The sequence below is a fragment of the Egretta garzetta genome, unplaced genomic scaffold (assembly GCF_000687185.1).
Source record: "Egretta garzetta isolate BGI_Z169 unplaced genomic scaffold, ASM68718v1 scaffold9, whole genome shotgun sequence".
Classification (NCBI taxonomy): domain Eukaryota; kingdom Metazoa; phylum Chordata; class Aves; order Pelecaniformes; family Ardeidae; genus Egretta; species Egretta garzetta.
This window is the reverse complement of record NW_009260763.1, coordinates 1,549,092-1,551,786: the sequence shown is the minus strand read 5'-3', so window position 1 is coordinate 1,551,786 and position 2,695 is coordinate 1,549,092. Positions and strand designations below refer to the sequence as shown.

General features: G+C 38.6%; 1 protein-coding gene across 1 annotated transcript in view; it reads right to left on the bottom strand.

Annotated features, from left to right (window-relative positions):
• The window catches only part of ELOVL4 (ELOVL fatty acid elongase 4), a 14,646-nt gene that overhangs the window by 1,291 nt on the left and 10,660 nt on the right, over nt 1–2,695 (bottom strand). Inside the window, exon 4 of the mRNA XM_009646091.2 lies at nt 1,761–1,932. Within this exon, the coding sequence (XP_009644386.1) occupies nt 1,761–1,932 (172 nt within the window). The remainder of the gene's footprint in view (nt 1–1,760; nt 1,933–2,695) is intronic.

Genomic DNA, 2,695 nt, shown 5'->3' with positions numbered 1-2,695 from the left:
TTAAAAAGGCCAAAAAAATTATACAAAGCAAAACTTCACTTGTGGTTATAAGATGTTTAAGGGCATTGCCAAGTGAGTTTGTCTAAATTGTTCATCTTTGGTTTCCTTATCTATGAGGTAAAATATCCAGCATTGTTTAATATATACATGTATAGTAATAACTTTTTCCAGAATGATCCATACTGGAAACAAAGACAACAGTTCTCATTTGCATTAAGATCTCTTTGCTCTGTCAAGATTAGCAGCCATTTAACAGAAACAAATTCTATCTTGTTAAGGTGTTCTTACACAGCCAGAGAGGCTCGAAAAGGCTCTAATGTAGAAGATTAGGGCGATACAGACAATAGGTGCTGACATCAAACAGCTCAGATGCCCATGTGGTCTAGACCCAGTTGGTTGTAACAGGGCCTAGTTTATAATAGATCTGTCTATGTAAGCAATGTGCTATCAACTAGAAAACAGAAGAACATAGATCTATCCACATTCATGCAATAGTGCTACATGAATGCAGAAGAGCAACTGTTGCTCTTCCTTTTTGCAGAGGCTAGAAACTAAGAGGCAGTGCAAGAACACCAAAACTTGAAATAAATTTGGAAATAGTTGCAACTGCTGTATTGAAAACTGCAGATATTTAGCATGAAAAGTCTGAAAAGGCAACAAGGATGAGGGCATTTTGAGATATCCAGGGAATTTCTAACTAAGACTACAGTATGCACCCAATCTTCAATAAACTTTTTTATGGGTGCAGTAGCCAATAAAGATCAGGAAGCGTCTGGCTGAGTACCTGCATCCTGCAGATTACTTGGGAGAAAATCAAGGATAGTCACAGATACTAATTTTAAATAGTTCTTCTTTTGAATATAAGTAACCTCTCAGTACAAGATATCTGTAGTAAATGAGAACATAAAATGCTCATGCGTTAAGTATTAGTGTGGTTTCACAAAAATCCCTCCAATCTTAGTTTGGTCTGTTGTTTGCTGTATGTTATTTTCAGTGTCTTAAAGCCTACAAGGCACATTACAAACAATCCAGGGTATTTTCCCTGAACCCTCAGCTCTGTAGAGCTTACAATTTGAGAGAGAGAAGGCAAAACAATAGGAACAAGGGTACAAGACAGGCAAGGGAGCATGTGGCAAGTACAATGGAATAAAGTTCTTTGATGGGGGCTTTAGAAAGGAAACAAGGAAAAAAGAAGGCTGATAATGAATTATAGACTTGTGTCATTATGAATAAATTTTAAAAGTTAATTGACAGAATTATTGGCTCACCTTCAAGTGAAGGTTTCAGAATTTTATACATGCCTCTTTTTACAAAAAAGAAAGCAAACCCCAAACTCAGATAGAATGCCAAAATAATGTCTCCATTAACTTCATTACATTTGCACACAGATTGTGGCCCATAACTAGATTTTGCAGTTCTCTGTATCTGCAAAAATTAAAGTTAGGCAAGACACATTCATCTTTCTATTTCATACAGAACAAGGATAATTTTGAAGATAGAACTTCAGGCTTGCAATTAATGCCCACAAGGAAAAAAAAGTTTTGCAATTCATTAGATTATTGGCCTGTTATCTTTTCCTCCCCCACGTTTCCCAGAGAGGAAGACTGTACACATTAAAGCTACTGCACTGCTTCAGTGCTGTTTAAACAGTCTTGTATATTATAATGTTTAAGTCTATGAAAACTTTTTTCCATTGATCCCAAACAGTAATAATTCTCCCTTATGTCCTGTCAAAAGGGTATGGGAGGAAAGGAACTCACCTTGTCCACCTGCAACCCACTTAATACCAATCCACCACAAGGTGAACATGGTGAAATGGTGATAGACATGAAGGAAACTGATTTGGTTAAATTTCTTCCTCAGGATGAAGAATACTGTATCCAAATACTCAATTCCTTTAGAGACATAATACCACCATAAAGCAGCAGCTATCTGCAACGAAAAAAGAGACAACACAGAAGTTTTAGCGATTCCAAGTTGAATGGAATAAAGTTCTCTCCATCTGTCTGCTGCAAGAAAAGGCTTCCTCCTCCTTCCCCAAATCCTGGTAAATGTTGAGGTGGAGTCACACATCTGACAGTACAGGAACAAGAACAAAAACAATATTCCATTCACCTATTCTGGACACATAAATATTATTCTGAGTCTACTGCTCACAAATTGCAACCGTAAAAAAGAGCTAACAGTTAGAAGCTTTGCCATCTCTAAACAGTTTACCAGTTTGTGTCCTCATTCTCTATCCTAAGCTTTGTGGGAAAAGACTACCACAGGGCCTCCTGTACTAATGAGGCAACACTTTGATGCGGTCAGAACAACAAGGCAGAAACATTATGATAAAATGAAGCTGCAAAGGTTTGAAGCCTTGTATAGAATTCTTTTGGTACCACAGGCATATGGGGCGGGAAGATACCAAGTCACCCTTGCAAGGTACATGCGGTGCAGATTTCGCATCCCTTAGGGCAATATTCCCCTTGGCTTCTACCGGCCCACTCAGTACCCCTGCCTCTGGAAACCAGCATTCCTCCAGTGGCTCTCTGCCTTTCATGGAATAGAAGAAACAAGGACACAGGAGCAACACAAGCTGCAGAGATATAACCCAGGTACTCAACAGGGCAGTGCTACACACCCAAAATTTTTTGTAATCCACCCATTACAGTGGAACTTGCCCAAGATGCAACATGAATACAGCTTCCTG